Below are 21,697 nucleotides of genomic sequence, written 5' to 3' on the forward strand. Positions count from 1 at the left end.
GCCTAACACTATGAAATCCATATGGCCATGAGGAGAATATGCAAACTTAGTACAGAAGCATTGGAGGTTGGGATTGTACCTGGGTCACTGGAATTGTGAGTTAACTGTTCTACTGGCTATATCACTTTGTCAGCCCAGCAAGTGGAAACATATTTGAATCTTAGGAATAAGGAGTTTATGCAGATAAGAAAAAAATATATCATTGACTGGAAGAAAGCATTTGTCCTCTTTATATATTGGGTTTCATCAGGCTGGTGAAATTGAGGATTAAAATAACTCCTCCCAAGTTCCACTCTCAAAGATGAATTAAATATTTGTTGCTGGAAATCCATTGTTTGCACCCCCGAATCCAACACCTCTTTCCCCTTCCCCCACCACCTAAGCAGTGCTCATCTTTTTATTCTGAGAGTCTGAAAGGTGACTGACATGATATATTTTTTCAAACTATTCAGAATGTCCAAACAAGGTCATTGGGAGGTTCTTCCTCCAATCCTCGGGATGCCATCTTCAAAGGAATTTGTAAAACAAAATCGAACAGCCTGTTTGATGATGGAATGATGTTCTCAGGGCGCCCTCAAATTGAAGAACTCACTGAGGAAGATTACATCAAGTACAAGATTCCTACAAATACTAGTAAGGAAACCATAGCCATATAGAGGACTAAAACTGAATTGGATGGTATATTGTTAGAATCACCTATTTCTATTCAGGTTAAATGACTTTATTTCATTTTGTTAAAAATTATATTTTACAATGGTCAAAATTAATGCTTGAGAATTGTGTGGACCAGAAATTGAACAGATACTGGAACAGGATAGAGTGATGCCAGGAATAGAAAACAGTAATTGTGTGTAATGGCTGTTGGTAGGAGAAATAAATAAAAGGCAAGCACGTGATCAGAGGTAGAGCAATAAGAGGAACAGTATTCTGAAAGGACATGGGATTCTTCACATGCTGCTTCCACAGTTCTGGCAGGATATACACACTTATTGCAATAACATACATTTTTAAGAAGTGTTATCAATTTCAAATTCTATTTGATCACAGGAAATAACTAGCCTATCAATTTGTGGATGGTAGCAACAAAATTGCATTCATCTTTGATCTTAAACAAAACTCCCCACAAAGGATTAGGGACGTTTGTGGCAAAATCTTCTAATGATCCAATGCCTATTCCTATCAGTTATGAACTCAACAAGACACTTGCCATCCAGCAGCTATGAAACTTTAAACATCATCAAGCTGGGTGAAGAGAAAATCATGTTAAAGATTTGCAGTATACCAGTAAACAAGTAGTATAGTAATAAACTAACTTTTTGTACATTACAGACTACTAAATGAAGAATGAAATGTTCGTATATGATAAAGTTAGAAATTGATATACATATAAGCCATTTTAAAATTATCTTTTTTTTCAAAGTCCTCTCTATTTTCAAGAAATGGTAATATAGACATATAAGATATTTGGAATCACTTCATTCTGCACACTCTTGAGTAAACTCTTGTAATGAATGCATTTAACCTAAGTAGAGAGTCCTTCAAAATTTTGATTTTGAACACATAAATATATTAAGGAATTAAATTTCATTGGTGATAGAATAAATTTTGAGAGTGGGTTGACTGGCTAAAGAGGTCAGAATTAGCCGATACTTGCCGAACAAGTATCAAGATGTTGGATTTTTTCTATAGATTTTATATGTTTGCTGGATGTGTAATCAATTGAAACTTCAGATTAATATAATCAGTTGATGTGAAAAGCACACTAATTCTGCTTTTTTTAAAAAAAAAATTATATATTAGCTCCTTACTGCATGGATTTTTATGAGGATATTTTGAAAGCACCAAATGGAGCTTTGTTATGGACTTTCCTGAAGCCATTGCTACTTGGTGAAGTGCTGTACGCTCCCAATACATCACAAATCCTGACATTGATGGAGAAGGTAAGGGGATGCAAAATACTCAATATGTCACAGTTCTTCTTCATTGAACTCTGTGGTTGGCATTTGGGATAAATCTTAATAATATGCAGCAATATCCAAAAACAAAAGAGTAAAAGTAAATGTACATAGATTCAGGAGAGAGTAAACTTAGCTACGTTTCATTATTGAAAGAAGATTTTTAAAATGCAGATGTTAGAAATATGAAACAAAAATATGCTGCAACCATTCACCAGCCGATATTAAAATTCTGACTCCTGCATTTCTAAAGTTGTCTTCACTAATTGTAAGTACCAACTGCTTATCTGTTTCTTTCAGCATACCCATCTTGTCATTATGCTGTTACTACACTTACTTTAATTATGCATGCAGTGTCTTTGCTGCTAAATTTAAATTTAACAGATGCATTAACTGACTGCATAGATCAGCGCAGGCATTTAAAATTTTTAAAAACACAGGGAGACCTAGCTACAATGAATATAAAGTCATTGAATAGTACAGCACAGAAACAGGCCCTTTGGTTCAGTGCTGAACCATTTAAACTGCCTAGTCCCAATGACTTGCCCTTGACCATAGCCCTCCATAACCCTCCCATCCATGTACCTATGCAAACTTCTCTTAAACGTTGAAATTGAGCTTGCATGCATCACTTGTGCTGGCAGCTCAATCCACATTGTCATGATCCTCTGAGTGAAGAAGGTTCCCCTCATCTTCCCCTTAAACATTTCAGATTTCATCTTTATCCTATGACCTCTAGTTGTAGTTCTACCCAACTTCAGTGGGGAAAGACCTCTTGCATTTGCCCTATCTATACTCCTCATAATTTTGTATGCCTCTATCAAATCTCCCCTCATTTTTTTCATTGCTAGGAATAAAGTCCTTAGATCATAAGATATAGAAACAGAATTAGGTCATTTGGCCCATTGAGTCTGCTCCATCATTTCATCATGGCTGATCCAATTTTCCTCTTAACCCCAATTTCCTGACTTCTCCCTGTATCGCTTTGTGCCCAGAGCAATCAATAATTTATCAGCTTCTGCCTTAAATATACATTAATGTCTTATCCTCCACAGTTGTCGGTAGCAAAGAATTCCACAGATTCACCAATCTCTAGCTAAAGAAATTCCTCCTCATCTCCGCTCTAAAAGGACGCCACTCTGAAACCTTGAAACTATTTCCTTAACAATCAACTCCAATGTCTTTCCAACCACTGAAGTCAGACTAACTGGCCTATAATTTCCTTTTCTTAACTCTCCGTCCCTTCTTGAAGTGTGGAGTGACGTTTGCAGTTTTCTAGTCTTCTGGAAACATTCCAGAATCTAGTGATTCTTGAAAGATCATTATGATCACAATCTCTTCAGCTACCTCTTTCTGGGGTGTACATCATCAGGTCCAGGTGACTTATCTACCTTCAGACCTTTCAGCTTCCCAAGAACCTGCTCTCTAGCTATGGTAACTTCACACACTTCATGCTCCCGACACCTGGAACTTCCACCATGCTGCTAGTGTCTTCCACAGTGAAGACTGATGCAAAATACTTATTCAGTTTGTCCATCATTTCATTGTCCCCATTACTACCTCTCCTGCATAGTTTTACAGTGGTCCGACATCTACTCTTGCCTCTCTTTTACACTTTATGTATCTTAAGAAACTTTTGGTATTCTCTTTAGTATTATTGGTTAGCTTACTTTTGTATTCCATCTTTACCTTAATGAATTTTTTAGTTGCCGTCTGTTGGTTTATAAAAGCTTCCCAGTCCTCTAACTTCCCATTAATTTTTGCTCTGTTATGTCTTCCCTTTGACTTTTATGTTGGCTATGCCACCTGCTTCTATTCAATTCAATCTTTAAACCTATTAAATCTTTTCTTATAACTCTAGTTGCTCAGTCCTGGCAACATCCTTGTAAATTTTCTCTGCACTCTTTCAACCTTACTTCCATCTTTCCAATAGTTAGGTGATCAAAATTTCACACAATACTTTGATTTATGAAGGCCAATGTGCCAAAAACTTTCTTTATGACCCTATTTACCTAGGCCACCACTTTCAATGAATCATGGATCTGTATTCCCAAATCCATTTGTTCTTCCTCTCACTGTGTAATACCTACCCTGGATGTACCTGCCAACATGCAACACCTCACATTTGTCTGCATTAAGTTCCATCTGCCATTTTTCAGCCCATTTTTCCAGATGGCTAGATCCCACAGAAAGCTCTAATAGTTATCCTCACTGTCCCCTACACCTCCTATCTTGGTGTCATCCACAAATTAGCTGAACTACATTATTATCCAGATTGTTGATTTAGATGACAAACAACGGACCCAGCACTGGTCCTTGTGGCACTCCACCAGTCACAGGCCTCCAGACAGAGAGGCAACTATCTACTACCACTCCCTGGCATCTCCCACAAAGCCAATGTCTAATCCAATTTACTACCTCATCTTGAATGCTGAGCGACTGAACCTTCCTTACCAATCTCCCATGTGGGACCTTGTCAAATACCTTATTAAAGTCTATGTAGACAACATCCACTGCCTTGCCTTCATCAATTTTCCTGGTAACTTCCTTGAAAAACTCTATAAGACTGTTTAGATGTGACATACCACACACAAAGCTATGCTGACTATCCCTAATCAGTCCCTGTCTATCCAAATACTCATACATCTAGTCCCTTTGAATACCTCCCAATAACTTTCCCACTACTGACGTCAGGCTCACTGGCCTATAATTTCCTGGTTTATTTTTAGACCAATAACATTAGCTATCCTCCAATCTTTCGGTACCTCACCTATCACTAAGGATGATTCAAATGTCTCTGCTAGATCCCCTGCAATTTCCAGTAGGTGCTTGTAAAATATCCTTTACGAGCTTATTATGACGGGAGAAATATGCTGCATTGAAGTTTCACCCATTTTTGCACACAAGTTGGAACTGGTGTACTACTGTACATCAAAGGTTCCGTTTTGGATATCTAAACAGTCTCCTGCCTGTTTTGACTGCAGGTATTCTGCTTGCTGAAAATTAAGTAAACAAGCACACAAGATCCATACTGGAACTTAAGGTTGGAAACTCCTAACTGCCTTCTAAAAGTCAACCGCGGTTACCAAACAGAAGCCGAACATAAAAATTGGTTCCTCTCTGATTAGATGCTGCATAATCTGCTGAATATTTCCAGGATCTCTGATTTTTATTTGTAGCTAAAAGTTAACTCCTTCTTCTCAATGTATTACCACCACAAGATACACGATATTTCCAAACTGATCTTGATCCTTTAGCTAATTTCGTATAATAAATTTCTGAAGTGTATTGTAGTTGCAATTCCTGACATAGTTTCTTTTCTGTATTTTATCTAGGCTGGTAGGTTACTGAAAACAGTTGAAAACTTGGTGATATATTCTAAGTTGTGGCTGAGAGCTACAGATATTTTTGTTGAAGAAAACTTCATGTTAAATGACCTTAAGGCAAGTAAAAAGTAACACTGCTCTATTTAATAGAACATAAAAGGGAAGTGTTCATTTGAATGTTAAATTCATATTTCATAATCTTGTAACTTGACTTGAATAATAGCAATTTTGTTCTTAAAGCAGTCACAAAACTAATTGTGTGTTGTGCATAATACCAATTTTGTATGTGCTTAGTATTTTAGATTATGAAGACACGTAGTCTCCTTTTATTGTCATTTAGTAATGCATGCATTAAGAAATGATACATTGTTTCCTCCGGTGTGATATCACAAAACACAGGACAAACCAAGACTGAAAAAACTGACAAAACCACATAATTATACATATAGTTACAAACAGTGTAACAATACCATAACTTGATGAAGAAAGTCCGTGAGCACAGTAAAGTTCAAAGTTTCTCAAATGTTCCACATCTCACACAGATGGGAGAAGGAAGAAAAACTCTCCCTGCCATGCCGACCACAATCCGACTCTGAGTCATCCGAAAACTTCGAGCTCTGATCAGCTCTTTGATGCCGAGTACTGAGCGGCATCTCTGCTGAATGATTTGACCTCCTTCTCGGTCGCCAAAAGCAGGCAAGGCCGGGGATTTTGAGGCCTACCCTCCGAAAGATTCCCGGCCACACAGTAACGACAGCAGCGAACGGGCATTTCAGAAATTTCTCCAGATGTTCCTCTGTGCTTTCACGTCCATTCTCCATCAAGTCAGAATTGTCCACGGCCCCTATTTAACAGATACAATATCATTTTTCACCGGAGAGCTGCGTACGCACGGGGCGCTGCCATCTTCTCCTCCCGCCTTGGAACTTCAGTGCCACAAATGCCATACAACAGACAAATGCAGTAGTTACTCTGTATCAGTAAAATCCTATAATAAAAATTAAATGAATAATCAATTAATCATTTTTTGTAGTACATAGAATATCAGATATCAAACCAGGAATAGAAATTTATTCTTGGTCTCATGCACCATGCCCCAAGAACCAATTTTACTCCTGCCCGGTTATTGACCGGGAGTCTTTTTGATTCATTAGAACAGCCATGTAGGACCGTAGCACGATGCTGGCATACTTTCCCTCTTTGTTTAAACATTCATATTTCATTTCAACATGTTGCATCCTTGTGATCAAGTAGTCCTCCAATTATTCTCCAGTACAAAGTGTAATTTCCTTCACATCCTTGACTTGTTCTAATCTGAATGCAGTAACGGAAGTAGTTTGCTGCAACTATTTTAAATATTTCTTTGTGGTACAGAAAGGGTTAAAGCAAGCTTTCTGTCCATTAGAGTCTATGTCAACTCTCAGGACAATCTCGACAATCTCATCAATCCCTTTCCCCCACTCACTTCAGTAACTTTATCTCACATACCCATCAGTTCTTACCAAATTACACTAAGGATAATTTACATTGGCCAAGTAACTGTCAGCCAACTCATCTTTGGGATATGGAAGCAAATCAGAACAAGGGAAACTCACACAGTCATTGGAAGAACATGCAAGTTAACTTTCACATAAACAGCAGCAGAAGTCAGGATTGAATGCAAGTTGCTGAAGCCTGTGGCAGCAGCGCTGATTATTGTGTCACTATATCACCCTGTAGTTTCCTTTGCGATTGTTCTCAACAGTACATCCTCATTTACTGAAACACTATGTCAATTTTAATATTCCATTCGAGGCACTGTATGAATGAGCTTAACATAAATAGATTTTTTTTGTTATAGGAGGTTTTGCAAAACAGTTTCATACGTAACTTCATTCAGAGCCAACTGGATACTGATGTTGAACAGCTTTTGAAAACTTTACAAGATTATGGTACAGTTCTGATTTTTGTGGCTCTTTCTTTTGTGCTGTGTTGCCTGCTTGTGTATTTCCATTCTGTACTCAAGGGTGAACTTTTTTCTTTGGCTACCCCACCTCTGGGAGTAGTGAAACACTTTTCTCAGATGTATATGCATACCTGTCTGTTAGATCTCTGTTTTGAGCTGCCTGCCTTGAAATCCCTCCAGTTGCTGGGAGGTCCTAGAATAGTGACACGTTGTTAAATTTTTGCAGGCACCCATTGCTCGGATGCTGCATAGGTGGAGGGGTGGAGATGCACCTCTACCAAAGGAGGTGCGAGGCGCTCCTTCCCTCCACTAGCTTGCGGGTCACGCTTGGGAAAGATGTAGTACTTGCTTAGCCCCCGATCGGGGTCACGTGAAGCCATGGGAGCAGGTGGTGAATGGTTGTATGAACCCCTGGTGCATATCACAACTCCTTGTTATGTGACCACTAACACCAGGCAGACAATCACTGCAGAGTATTGATAATGACTGGGGTCACCCATCATTGTCCAGGAGAAGGCAATGGCAAACCATTTATGTAGAAAACTTTGCCAAGAACAATTGTGGTCAGGGAAAGGCCACGATTGCCCACATCATACAATAGAGCACATAACGAATGACTGAACATATGGGGAGAAATAAAAGCAAGTGGTTAAAATTTTATATGGTAAGGATTTTGGGAATGGTTAAAGGGACATGAAGAAATGTAGGGTTCTTCCACAGATGGGGAAGAAGGAGCTGAACAGATTGGGAACAGATAATTTGTGAGGTGGTATGCTCCTTTAGCTCCTTATGTAGGGTTGCCGTGTGTTTCCAATGCATGGGCTCTGGATTCTCAAAGTTATCCCCATCTTGAGTGGATATGGACCAAAGGCTTGCAGGTATCAGTGGAGATGCTCCATTTCTTCAGAGAGGCTTTGAGCACACTCTTGAATCTTTTCCTCTGTCTGACTGGTAATCTCTTCCAGTGAGGGAGCTTGGAATGGAGCATCTGCATCATGACTTAAGTATTAGCATATGAAACAACCTAGCCTGCCAAACTCAGCCAGCTGAGTATTAGTAGAGTATCAGTGTTCAGGATATTGGCCGAGGAGAGGACACTAGGGTACGTTTTGTTTTGTTATCCTTTTAATTTGGTGGATTATCATAGACAGTGTTGGTAGTTTTTTTATAGTTTTGTGAAATGCGTATTTTAGGCAGCCCAGGTCTCAGAAGCATATAGATTGGCATGAATCACTATAATTTTCTGTGAAGTTTGAGGTCTTGATCTTCAACTCACTTGAATGACTCAATTTGTAAATGCATCTCCATTGAAGTGGATAGGTGAGGGGCAGGCTGGAGAAATGGTGGAGCGGATCAGAACGTTTTTGTTTGATGCATTGATTGATATCAGATTAGGTAGCACAGTTAGCAAGGGAGAGCAAAATCAGCTGCAGTTGTGATTGCTTTTTTAACAATTCCTCGTGAAACTAGGCATGTTGGTGTCTTTTCATGCAAGAATAAAGTTCAATTTTAGCTTGATATTATCCTTAAAGTAAATACTATGCCAGTGCTTTCAAACTTCAGACATTTAGGATAGGTTTTTAGAAGCTGCTCTGAAGAGATGTTCTACTATTACAATCAATGTTTGCAAAGCAAGGAGAGGAGAAAGTGTATGATATCAGAATCAGAATCGTTTAATATCACTGACATATGTCGTGAAATTTGTTAACAGTGGTAGCAGTACAATGCAATACATGATACTGTGTAGAGAAAGAAGTAAATTACAGTAAGTATATATATAAAATAGTTAAATTAAAAGTAGTGCAAAAACAAAAATAATATTGAAAAGGTAAGGTAGTGTTCATGGGTTCAATGTCCATTTAGGAAAGAGATGACAGAGTTCCTGAATCACTGATTGTGTGCCTTCAGGCCTCTGTACCTCCTTCCTGGTGGTAACAATGAGAAGAAGCCATGCCCTGGTGATGAGGGTACTAAATAATGAATGCCACCTTTCTGAGGCACCGCTCCTTGATGTCTTGGATACTACAGAGGCTAGTATCCAAGATGGAGCCAACTAATTTTACAATTTTCTGTAGCTTCTTTCGATCTTGTGCCCCTGTTCCCTCTCCCCCATACCAGACAGCGATGCAGCCTGTCAGAATGCTCTCCACGGTACATCTGAAGAGGTTTTGGAGTGTTTTAGGTGACAAACCAAATGTCCCCAATCTCCAAATGAAATATAGTTGCTGTCTTGCTTTCTTTAAAGCTGCATCAATATGTTGGGACCAGATTAGATCCTTAGAGATCTTGACACCCAGGAACTTGAAATTGCTCACTTTGTCTACTTCTGATCACTCTATGAGGATTGGTTCATATTCCCTGATTAATAGAATGATATTGTATTAATGTCAAGTTTAAGCATGAAAACTTTATTTTTTTCAGAAAATGTGAAGGATCTTACCATGACAGACCCAGTTGCAAAGCAGATCACTATTCTCTCTGAGTTGATGATTAATGTCTCATCCTGCATATTAATTAAACGCTTCATACCAATGAAATCAAAAGAAGAACTGGAGAAAAGAGTACATGAGCTCATGAGAGATAACATCTTCCTAGCTAGTAAGTAGATTGCCACTGTGCTATTTTTGGTGGGGCTGGGGGTGGGGGGGGGGATGAGTGAATGGCGGGGGGTGGTTAAAGCATAAGGATTTTATCTGATTCTATTCATTTCTTCCAGAGGCTTATATTAAAGGGTGGATCATCATTCTTTAATGATTCTTTCTATCATTGCAATTTAATTTAATATAGGTGAAAGCCAAAAGCTTTGAACTTATAATGTGGGATTGAAACATTCACATGTTTGACATTAGGAATTTTACTTTATTGTTTTTAAAGAGATATTAACTCAATTATGGCAACAAGTTAGTTCTGCCATTTAAATTGCAGAAGGGGAAAAAATTTGACCTGAAATTTGACTGTTCCCTGCAGAGCCTTGAAACGCATGCAGCAAGCACATAAATGCTAGTGAGTGAAGTTAAATAGCACACGATGCACAGGGCCTCATTAGATATTAAATCAGTGTTTTCTTCCCAGTCACTTGATTAATGTCACCAGTGATTACAGATGAACCCTAGTTGTAGTTTTTTCTAATTTCCAGTTTTACTCCATCTCTCCATTATAACTAGAGTTTGAAGGTCCAAAAGAAGCCTCCATCAACGTTTTCTGCTCTTGGGTTTTTTTCTGCTTTTTAGCTCCAATTATATTGATTTCCTGTTGTGATTTTCCAGGCCAATATCCATCCTCAGCATTGCACTCGCTCACTCCCTCCTTTACTACTAAAGCCATCCCATCTCCTTTACCTTTTTGCCTGTATTTAAATTCTGAGTACAGTTGGATGTTCAGTCCTATCACTCGTCACCCCCAGCCAAGTCTGCTTAATAGCCAATGTATTGGTTAATTGGATTATTATTGTCACATGTATAGAGGTACAGTGAAAAACACGTGTTCCATACTGTCCATACAGATCGATTCATTGTACAGTCCATTGAGTTATTAAAGGGAAAACAATGAAAGAATGCAGAATAAAGTGTTAAAGTTCCAGAGAAAGAATGGTGCAGGTAGACGATAAGATCCAAGGGTGGAATGAGGTAGATTGTGAGATCAAGAGTCCATCTTGTACTGGGGACTATTTAACAGTGGTCCCCACTTATAACCCTGGGATAAAAGCTGTTGTTGAGCCTAGTGGGACATGCTTCTCTATCTTCTGCTTGACAGAGGGGAGAGAAGAGACACTGTCTGGTGTGTGTGTGTGTGTGTGTGTGGTTTTTGATTATGCTGGCTACTTTAAAGAGGAAGTGAGAAGTGTAGACAGAGTGCATGAAGGGGAAGCAGGTTTCTGTGATCTATTGAGCTGTGTCTACACTCTGCCTATTTCTTGCAGTCACAGGCAGAGCAGTTGCCATACCAAGCCCAGGTACATCTGGACAGAAGGCTTTCTATGGTGCATTGATAAAAATTGAGGGTCAAAAGGGTCAAGTCAGATTTCTTTAGCTTCCTGAACAACACTCCCTCTAAATTTTTACAGCTGCACAGACCAATCATTGCTCTGAGCAGGAAATTATTACATGGCCCAAAAACTACGTGGCATTTTAAATTATCATTCTATAAAAGAAAATTCCAGCTGTGTGGCAACAAAGGCTATGTGCGTGGGACCATTTCAGTTACTGCGTGCCCATACACCCATACAGGAGGGAGCAGTGTTCCTGAGGAAGTAGAGGAGCTGGTAATTTTTCTTAGCCATGATGTCTATATGGTTGGACCAGGGCAGGCTATTGGTGATCTTCAGTCCTAGGAACCTGAAGCTCTCAATCCTCTCAACCTCAACACTGTTGATGTAGCTGAACATGTGCACCATAATGCTTCCTGAACTCAATGACCATATCATTGGTTTTGCTGACATTGAGGGAAAGGTTGTTGTCATGATACCATGTCACTAGGCCCTCTACCTCCTTCCTGTACTTCAACTCATCATTATTAGAGATATGGCTGACTTCTGTGGCATCATCTGCAGACTTGTAGGTGGAGTTAAAGCAGAATCTGGCCACACAGTTGTGAGTGTATAGGGAGTACAGTAGGAGACTGGGGATGCTGCCTTGTGGATCTCCAGTGTAGACAATAATTGTGGCAGAAGTGTTGCTGCATGTCCTTACAAATTGTAGTCCATTGATCTGGAAGTCAAGGATCCAACTGCAAAGGAAATTGTTGAGTCCCAGGTCTGTTGGATATGTGCTTGCTTGGAATTATAGTACTGAAGGCAGAATTGTAGTCCACAAACAATTCTAATGTCACAGAGTCATAGAACACTACAGCACAGAAACAAGCCCTTCTGCCCATCTAGTCTATGCGGAACTATTAATCTGCCTAGTCCCATTGACCTGCACCCAGACCGTCGCCCTCCATACCCCTCCCATCCATGTACCTATCCAAATTTCTCTTAAATGTTGAAATCAAACCTGCATCCACCATTTCCGCTGGTAGCTCGTTCCACACTTTCATTTGCCCTCTGAGTGAAGATTTTTTCCCTCATGTTCTCCTTAAACGTTTCACCCTTCACCCTTAATCTGTGACCTCTTGTTCTAGTTTCACTCAACCTCAGTGGAGAAAGCTCGCTTCCATTTACCCTATCTACACCCCTTATAATATTGTATACCTCTATCTGATCTTCTCTCATTCTTCTACATTCCAGGAAATAAAGTTCTACCCTATTCAAACTTGCCCTATAACACAGGTCCTCAAATCTTGACAACATCCTTGTAAATTTTCTTTGCACTTTTCAATATTTTTGACATCTTTCCTGTAGGTAGGTGACCAATGTGGGCGTCTTTACTGATTGGATGCTACAGAGATGAGTGTAGGTCCAGGGAAATAGTGTCCTCCCTAGACCTGTTTTGGCAATAGGCAAGTGGGACAAAGTTGTTTAGGTGGTTGGAGTTACTGTGTATAATGACTAACCTCTTGAAGCACTTCATGATGTCGGGTGTCAGTGCGACTGGCAGTGTTCATTAAGGCACATTGCTTTATTTTTCTTCAGTACCAGAATATCGAAACCATGTGTATCTATTTGGGCAGTTAATAAATCTATCTTATTGTCAATGCTCCAAACACCTAAGTGGAACATTTATAGAATTGTCTTTTGAACATTATTAGTCTTTTTAACATCCCATAACTTCTTTTTGCACTATGGCCCTTTTTGTCCCTCACTCTTGTTTCCAATACATTCCACCTTTACTTCTTTCTTTTTTGCTTTTCATTTCTCTCCTTGTTTCCCTTTTCATTGTTCTGCATTTCAAGTTACTGTTCCTTAAGACCATAAGACACAGGAGCAGAATTAGGCCATTTGGCCCATTGAGTCTGCTCTGCCATTCAATCATGTCTGATCCTTTTTCTCACTCCCCAGCTTTCTCCCTGTAACCTTTGATGTTGTGTCCAATCAAGAACCAATCAGGCTCTGCCTTAAATACACCCAATGACTTGGCCTGTACAGTTGCCTGTGGTAACAAATTGCACAAATTCACCACCCTCTGGCTTAAGAAATTTCTTTGCATCTCTGTTTGAAATAGGTGCCCATCTATCTTGAGGCTGTGTCCTTTTGTCCTAGATTCCCCCACCATGGGAAACATTCTTTCCACATCTACTCTGTCTAGGCCTTTCAACATTCAAAAGGTTCCAATGAGTTCCCACCTCATCCTTCTAATTTCCAGTGAGTACAGACCTGGAACCTTCAAATGTTCCTCGTATGACAAACCTTTCATTCCTGGAATCATCCTTGTGAACCTCCTCTGAACTCTCTCTAATGTCAGCACATCTTTTCTTACATGAGGAGCCAAAAACTTTCACAATACTCAAGGTGAGGCCTCATCAGTGCCTTATAAAGCCTCAGCATCACATTCATGATCTTATATTCTAGACCTCTTGCCTTTCTCATCACCGACCCTATCTGCAAAATAACTTTTAAGGTGGTCTGCACAAGGACTCCCAAGTCCCTTTGCATACCAGATATTTGGATTTTCTCCCCACTTAGAAATTAGTCTGCACATTTATCTCTACTACCAAAGTGCATGACTGTGCATTTTCCAACATTGTATTGCATTTGCCACTTTTTTGCCCATTCTCCTAATCTGTCAAAGTCGTTCTGCATCCTACATGTTTCCTCAACACCACCTGTTTCTCCACCATTCTTCATATCATCTGCAAACTTGGCAACAAAGCCATCTATTCCATCATCTAAATCATTGATATACAGCAGAAAAAGAAGTGGTCCCAACACCGACCCCTGCAGAATGCCACTAGTTAGTTCAGCTGGTCCAGATGACTTATGTACCCCTATGTCTTTCAACTTTTTGAGCACCTTCCCCCTTGCAATAGTAACTGCACTCGCTTCTCTTCCCTCACACCCTTCAACATCTGGCACACTGATAGTGTCTTCCACAGTGAAAACTGATGCAAAATACTCATTTAATTCATTTGCCATCTCTTTGACCCCCGTTATTATTTCTCTGGCCTCATTTTCTAGCAGTCCCAAATCTACTCTCATCTCTTTTTTTTTACATACTTGAAAAACCTTTTACTATCCACTTTGATATTGTTGATATTTCTGGACCTATCCCAGTTTAAACTCTCCTCTGCAGCATTAGCATATGCTCCCAACTCTCATCAACTACTCCACCTCCATTATTCCAGTATTGCGCTGGTGCAAACTTTGGTCCCACCTTCCCCAGTGCTCCAGGAATCTGAATGCCCTCCACACCACATTGAGACATAGAACAGGAACAGGCCCTTTGGTCCAAAGGGTCCACACCGATCTCAGCATCTTCCCTAATTATTCCAGTTGCATGAATTCCCTCATAACCATCCAAGCCCTACCTCTGCAGGTACTTATCCAAATGCCTCTTAAATGTTGCAGTTTTACCCACCTTGACCACTTCTTCTGGAAGCTCACTCCAAATGCCCACTACCCCCTCAACTCTCAATCACTATCTCACTATCAGGTACTCACTCTAGGTACATATTCATCTGATACATCTGCTTAGTTCTGCTTTTGCTGGTATATGACACTGGCAGTAGCTCTGAATTTACCTAGTTCCCTGTATTCAGCTTCTTGGGCCTCATACTTTTATTTTTAACCTTTGTCTTTGGTATAGATCTTCAGTTTTTTTCAGGAATTTGCAGTGGTGTATTGGTCAGAGAGAGAGATGGAACAATTATATTGATTAAAAAGTGCTAATAAAATTTGAGGTTAAAGGATGAATATGGAAGAACTAAGTAAATATCAGCATGTGTTTACAATGTAACTACAGTAACATTATAAAAAGTGCTTTAAAGTGTCTGCAGTGTGGTGTAGTGATGGGCGTAATAATAGAAGGAGGTGGGGAAGAGGTTAACTAGAATGGTTGATCAGATTTAACTGCCTGTGGGAAGAAACATTTGAGATGGCATGAAGTTTTAGTTTTAATAGCCCTAAAGCATTTTTCCGGAAGGAGCTTTTGGAAAAGGCAATTTGCGAGGTGGGTGATGTTCACAAGGATTTGTTCCTGCCCTCTTCTTTGTCCCTGGACACACATAAGTCCTGCAGAGAAAGTAAACTGCAGCCATTGACCTTTGCTGCTAACCTGACGGTGCGCTGTAGTTTTGGTATATTGTGCGACGATGCTGTAGCAAGCCAGACTAACACAATCCATTTTCTGACACCAGCATCCTTGTGCATGAGGCAACTGGCATAACTTGTGCAACAACTGTTCACACAAGGATCATTCTACAGCTTCAGCCATTCTAGTAGCATAACCAGTGCAGTAACTATGCACTCAAGGTTTGCTCCTACCTATTAAGCCACTTCTAATTATTTTGTAAAAGTGGCCATTCTGCATTACTCTAAATTGTTACACTATTCAATTTTATCAATATTTCAACATTCCACCCAGGCAAGAACTAAATGTTCACCGAAACTGAATGGAAATGAGAAACTGGGTGCAAAAGGAAAGATTTCCTTGTAGAATCAACAAGTTCAAACAGGAGCAAAAGGCTTTTCCGATATAGAGATTTAAATGCTGTAGTTAGCAAGTATAATATGGGTCGTAGGCATCACACGAGGTTCTGAATGAGGTAAACAACAGGAATTCTGCAGATGCTGGAAATTCAAGCAACACACATAAAAGTTGCTGGTGAACGCAGCAGGCCAGGCAGCATCTCTAGGAAGAGGTGCAGTCGACGTTTCAGGCCGAGACCCTTCGTCAGGACTAACTGAAGGAAGAGTGAGTAAGGGATTTGAATGAGGTAAAACAGCTTTCCTGAGTCCAATTGCACCTTGTGGGGAGCAGCTTAAAGAAATATTGAAGTACTTCAGCACTTTCGTCAAGCACTAATGGAAGGCAACAAAAAATATTTGTGGGATTTTCTGTAAATTGAAAGTAACAAAATCCCTGTATGTTGCAAATGTTCCTTTAGAAGATTTAAAATTACTCATATTGTAAACTGATATAATGATGACAAAACAATTCTGCTACATTGTGGTATGTCATGGATAGGATCAATAACATAGTGTTTATAAAAGAGTCAATGACCCACGACCCCTAGTATCTCCCAACTTCTGTGAAAAAAGTCTGCTTGCATTTACCTAATCCACACATCTCGTAATTCTATATATCTCTATCAAATCTGCCTTCCTTCTTCTACACTCCAGGGAATAAAGTCCAAACTTATTCAATCTTTCCCTATAATTTAGCTCCTCAACATCCTTGTAAATTTCTCTGCACTCATTTAATCTTATTAGCATCTTTCCTGCAGGTATGTGGCCAAAAATGCACACAATACTCCAAATTAGACCTCAACAACATCTAATACAGCTTCAGCATCCCAACTCCTGTACTTAATTCTTTGATTTATGGAGGCCAATGTGCCAGAGAGTTTCCTTACAACCCTATCTACCTGTGACAGCACTTTCAAGAAATTATGGATCTGTATTCCCAGATCCATCTGTCCTCCGGCACTCCTCAGTGCCCTACCACTCACTGTGTAAGTCCTACTCTGGTTTGTTCTTCCAAAGTGCAACGCCTCACACTTGTCTGTGTAACATTCCATCTGCCATTTTTCGGCCCATTTTTCCAGCTGGTCAAGGTCCCGCTGCAAGTTCTGAGAGTCTTCCTCCCTGTCCACTACACCCCCAGCCTTGGCGTCATCCACAAATTTGCTGATCCAGTAAGGAAATTATGCTCCAGGTTTACAAAATATTGGCCATCTGGAGTATTGTGTGCAGTCTGGTCACCATTGTACAGGAAGAGTGTGATAACACTAGAGAGGGTACAGAGGAGATTCACCAGGATGTTGCCTGGAATAGACAGTTCAGTTAAGAGGAAATACTGGAAAAGCTAGATCTGATTTGCCTGGAGAGCTTAAGGAAGTTGAGGTATACATATTGTTGAAGGGTTTAGCTGGGGTAGGCTGTAGGAAACTTTTTTTCTTTCCAGATTGATAAAACTGGATAATAACTAGATGATATAGATTTAGCGGAAAAGATTTAGAGGGGATATGAGGGGTATCTTTTTCCATTCAGAGAGCGTTTGGTGACTGAAATGTGCTGACTGAGAGAATGGTTGAAGTATCTACATGAGCCCTTGAATCGCTTGGCACAGAAGGCTATGGGCCAAGAGCTGGGAGAAGGGATCATACAAAAAGGTATCCACTGGTTGGAGCAGATGAGTTGGGCTGAATGACTTGCTTCCACATTGCTCCAGTCTATGCCTCTGTTAGTCTGAGTCCTGAGAGTTGCATTGTGTCTAGACAGAAAACAAGACATTGTTGCCCATTTAAAATAACAGTGTTCATAGAGAAGATGGCACCAACCAATAAATATCCATACTGAAACCAGTAATCCTTTGATTCTGAAAAGAGTTTTGTTTTGAGTAGTGTGGTTTACCAAATGTAGGTAATTTTTGGGATTGTAAGGTACTCACACTAAGCACAGTGAAAATAATAACTGGACTTTGGCTTACTGCTTGTTGGGAAAGTTCAAGTCAATTTGAGGATGGTGTTTACCCAGTTAAGCTATTGGCTAGCCGGCCATTTGTAAGTCAAGAAAGGTCAGCAATTCTGAGAAAAAAACTAGGCCTTGTTCTCCAGTGTCCTGCAGCAATTACTTATCACCTGGCATTAACCTATATATTTGTGCAGATGCGGTTATTTCAGTTTTCTGCTGGGCAAGTTTCTTTCTCAGTTATAGGCTCACTGGAAAATGACACGCTTTATGGGGATGACTGAGTTACTGCTGCTTTCGAAATGTTGGTAAGAACCAAAGAATTATTGGACACAAAAAAAATACTTCTGCATTGCTTCTGTTCCTGTGGTTTCAGGCGGTGAATATACACTATTTAGTAATGGAATTTCTCATTCTAGAGGTATACACAACTGCAATTAGTAATTGTCAAATAAACTTTCTATATTGCAAAGGTATATAAAGTGTTCTGATGAAAATACTTAACACCCTCTTTCTAAAGATGTGTTGGTTTACTGTCTTCCTAGGTGTGTTATTTGACACTGAAGGCAGCAACACTTCGAGAAAGATACAAAGGCTATCTTCCTCACTTCCATCTCGGTTGAAGTACACTATTCGGACCAACATATTGCACAGCATGCCGACTGACGAACTGCAAAATCCTAAATGGGTATCTCAGCCCAAAAAGTTGCCAACAGACAACAGCCATTATAACCTTGCCTTTATTCCACTGCAAGATATGATTGAGCGTGCTATCATTGAAATGCAAACTGGTCAAGATATTTTTGATCCTGCAATTCAGGTGGAAGCAATGCCATATCCTTGCCACAAGAATGATCAGTAAGTTGTTTGATACAGCCTTACTATTATATAGTTATTGCTACAATATGTTCTTAATTATTTACAGAATCATGTATCTGTACTTGATACTTATTTTACTGGGCAGGCTATTGCCTGATTGTTCACAACTTGCCCATTTTAAAATCAATTTACATTTTATCAATTTAAGAAAAGGTTTAAAACATAAGAATGAAGTAGATAGAGAAACAAAGGAGTGATATTTTGCAACTGATTATTAAAGTAGATTGTTTTAAGATGTGGAGATGCAGATGCACTGAAGGGAAATGTGATGTTCATTGTTGAAATTGGCAGAGTGGTAATAAATTCCACAGATTCAGCACCCTCTGGCAAAAGAAATTCCTCCTCGTCTCTGCTGTAAAGGGACATCCTTGTATACTGAGGCTGCGTTGTCTGGTCACTATAGGAAACGTCCTCTCCACATGCACTCTGTCTAGGCCTTTCAATATTCAATAGGTTTCAATGAGATCCCCCTTCATACTTACAAGTTCCAGTGAGTACAGGCCCACGGCCAACAAATACATTAACTCTTTTATTCCTGGGATCATTCTCATGAGCTTCCTCTGAACCCTCTCCAATGCCAGTTCATCCTTTCTTATATAAGGGGCCCAAAACTGCTCACAATACTCCAAGTGCACTCTGACTAATGCCTTATAAAGCCTCACCATTACATCCTTGCTTTTAAAAGTGAGGTATATTTATCATTAAGTTATGTATACTATATATAACCTCAAGATTCATCTTCTTACAAGCAGACATACATCAAAGAAACACATTAGAAAAAGAAGTTAGTCAAATACCCAATGTGCAGAGATAAAAAGCAAATCATGTAAAAAAAAGTAAGCAGTTATCATTCAGAACTGGTATTCATATAAGTGAGTTCACAGCCACAAAGTCAGTCATCACTGCAGCCGATCCAGGAGTCCGTTAGTTGCAGGCCGCAGCCTCAGTTCAGCACAGAGATGAGTAAATCTCACAAAGCAGCGAGCTGAACTTCAGCCCGTCTCTTGCCTCTCGCCTCGCCACCCTGACCTTTTCAATCTGGCCCGGTGCTTAAATCAGCCAAACTGCAGGCCATTCCTCACTCTCATCCCAGACCCTGCCACTTCAATACTCTCCTGAGCCACCTTGATTCGGCCTCAATTTCTAGTCCTCTTGAAATGAATGCATTTGCCTTCCTTACCACCAATTCCACCTGCACATTAACCTTTAGGGAATCCTGCACAAGGATTCCCAAGTCCCTTTGCACCTCCAATTTCTGAAATTTCTCCGTTTAGAAAATAGTCTAGGTCTTTATTTCTTCTACCAACGTGCATGACCACACACTTCCCCGCATTGTTCTACTACTTTGCCACTTCTCCTAATCTAAGTCTTGCAGATGCCCTGCTTCCTCAAAACTATCTGCCCCTCTACCTACCTTTCCATTGTCTGCAAACTTAGTCACAAAGCCATCAATTCCATCATCCAAATCATTGAGATATAATGTGAAAAGAAGGGGTCCCAACACCAACCCATGCTGAGCACCGTTAGTCACTGGCAGCCAACCAAAAAAGGACGCCCTTTATTCCCACTCTTTTGCGACCTGCCAATTAGTCAATCTTACCCAGTCAGCCAATCTGTACAAGGAGAACAGCTTGGCCCCTATTCCCAAACTGTTCTAAAGTTTAAACAAAGAAATGCCATTTTTGTATAGAAATTCTGTATTTACAGAAATTACACAGATATTAATCCCATAGAAACCGTGCACTTCTAAATCCCATCATTTGCATATTTAATTACTAATCATATTACATTTTAAGGTGTTAATAACAAATGAATATGCTAAAGAGTAATAATACCTAAGAATTAGTATTTTAATTGTCCAGTGGTAAGTGCTGCCCCAGAATCCTTCGTCTGCATCTTTTTCTTGCCTTGGTATGCTTGGTGCTTGGTGATCTTGGTTCCCAGGCTTGAACAGGAGTGCTGTACAAAGAAGAGTTAGCACTTCGAAGACTGTGTTCGGTCTGTGTCTGCACACCCTGTCAGCCTGTCAATTTAACCCTTGCCTTACTGAACTTCCATACTCAGAAAAGGCTGTACAAAGGGAAATCCAGTTCTCGATGGTTGGTTCAACTTGAGACCGTAGTGTCTGCAATATGTTCTGTCAACATACCATTTTAACCCCTGTCTTGCTGCAACTTGCACACTATGATCATGTAATTTTGTCTATATTATTATGTATGTATTTTTGCTAGAATTAAGTACACAATTTTGTGAAATGTGTACACTTATGATTTTGTCGCTTATTTTCACCAGATGTTCAATTGTGTCAGATTTGTTGATAGTGTTCATACACAAGCTTGTTGGCATTACTTAAAATTTTCTCCCAGAGTTGAATTGTATTATTTCAACTTCAATTGCTTCTCTTCCACTCTCTCTTATATTTCCTCTATCTTAATTTACTGATGTAACGATACCAGTATGGTTGCAAACTGTAGTTGGCGCAATGTGGAGGGCTTTACCTCACAGTTCCCACACCCCTTGTTCAGTCCTGGCCTCCAATGCTGCAGTGTGGAATTTGTGGATTCGCCATGTAACCACGTGAGTTCCCTTCAGGTGCTCCGGTTTCTTCCCATATCTCATAAATGTACACTGTGTTCAGTTACCTTTCCGCTGTAAGTTGCCTCTGGTACGTAGTAGTGGAATCTGAAATCGTGCTGTTTAATAGTCAGCAAGGTTTTGATGCTGAAAAGCTTGTGTCCATGCTTCATCTCTCTGTGGCCCTTTGGATATGAGGCAGGAAATCCAACTTTGTACTGTAGTGTGTCTGTGAATGATTTATGCTCTGCAATATTTTCACATTTCCTTATCTTCACAATAGTTTTACTTTGACCAGTTGCAATTTATTTTCATATTTTTTAGCCCAAGATGCAATTCTTTCTGTAAAAAAAATATATATATGTTTGCTTCTTTAATCTTTATATGATGTTCACTTCTGCCTGAACACATATAGTATTTGAAGTTTGTGTAGTTGGTATATATTCTCAGCTGCGTAGATAAGATTACAATATGAGCAAAACTCCGTTGTAGGTTAACTGTCAGATGTTGCTGA

The 21,697-nt window shown here is 39.7% G+C and overlaps 1 protein-coding gene across 2 annotated transcripts in view; it reads left to right on the top strand.

Moving 5' to 3' along the window:
• Positions 1-21,697, top strand: part of LOC134344338 (ATP-binding cassette sub-family A member 13-like) — a 219,322-nt gene that overhangs the window by 108,094 nt on the left and 89,531 nt on the right. For both annotated transcript variants that reach the window (XM_063043940.1, XM_063043941.1), the window contains exons 27-32: positions 453-633; positions 1,801-1,940; positions 5,291-5,398; positions 7,122-7,212; positions 9,648-9,824; positions 18,276-18,588. In XM_063043940.1, the coding sequence (XP_062900010.1) occupies positions 453-633; positions 1,801-1,940; positions 5,291-5,398; positions 7,122-7,212; positions 9,648-9,824; positions 18,276-18,588 (1,010 nt within the window). The remainder of the gene's footprint in view (positions 1-452; positions 634-1,800; positions 1,941-5,290; positions 5,399-7,121; positions 7,213-9,647; positions 9,825-18,275; positions 18,589-21,697) is intronic.

This window comes from Mobula hypostoma, chromosome 3 (assembly GCF_963921235.1).
Source record: "Mobula hypostoma chromosome 3, sMobHyp1.1, whole genome shotgun sequence".
Lineage (NCBI taxonomy): Eukaryota > Metazoa > Chordata > Chondrichthyes > Myliobatiformes > Myliobatidae > Mobula > Mobula hypostoma.